Here is a 289-nt window from a genome sequence, read left to right on the forward strand (position 1 = left end):
AACACTCCTCCAAAAACGGGAGTGAAAGCACCAAGCCGCCGCCCCACTCACTTGCTGGCCAGCGCCCCCCGGAGGTCGGTGTATCTGATGCCCTGCGTGCCGTAGTCGCCGCTGTCGTCGTCGGCCGCCTGCACCCACGCCACCGTCGCGCCCACGCCCGCGTCTTCGGGAATCAGGACCTGGGCGGGGAGGGCGGGGGTCGGGGGTTAGCACGGTGGAGACTATGTCCTCAAGCAGGGTTAGGAATAATAATAGTGAAGCCTTTCCCTCTTTCGATTTTATTTTGTTT

The 289-nt window shown here is 61.6% G+C and overlaps 1 protein-coding gene across 1 annotated transcript in view; it reads right to left on the bottom strand.

Annotated features, from left to right (window-relative positions):
• Positions 1–289, bottom strand: part of LOC119581772 (cadherin-23-like) — a gene marked incomplete in the record, with an annotated part of 64,191 nt that overhangs the window by 23,371 nt on the left and 40,531 nt on the right. The window contains 1 exon segment of the mRNA XM_037929905.1: positions 52–179. Coding sequence (XP_037785833.1) covers positions 52–179 — 128 coding nt within the window.

This window comes from Penaeus monodon, chromosome 15 (assembly GCF_015228065.2).
Source record: "Penaeus monodon isolate SGIC_2016 chromosome 15, NSTDA_Pmon_1, whole genome shotgun sequence".
Lineage (NCBI taxonomy): Eukaryota > Metazoa > Arthropoda > Malacostraca > Decapoda > Penaeidae > Penaeus > Penaeus monodon.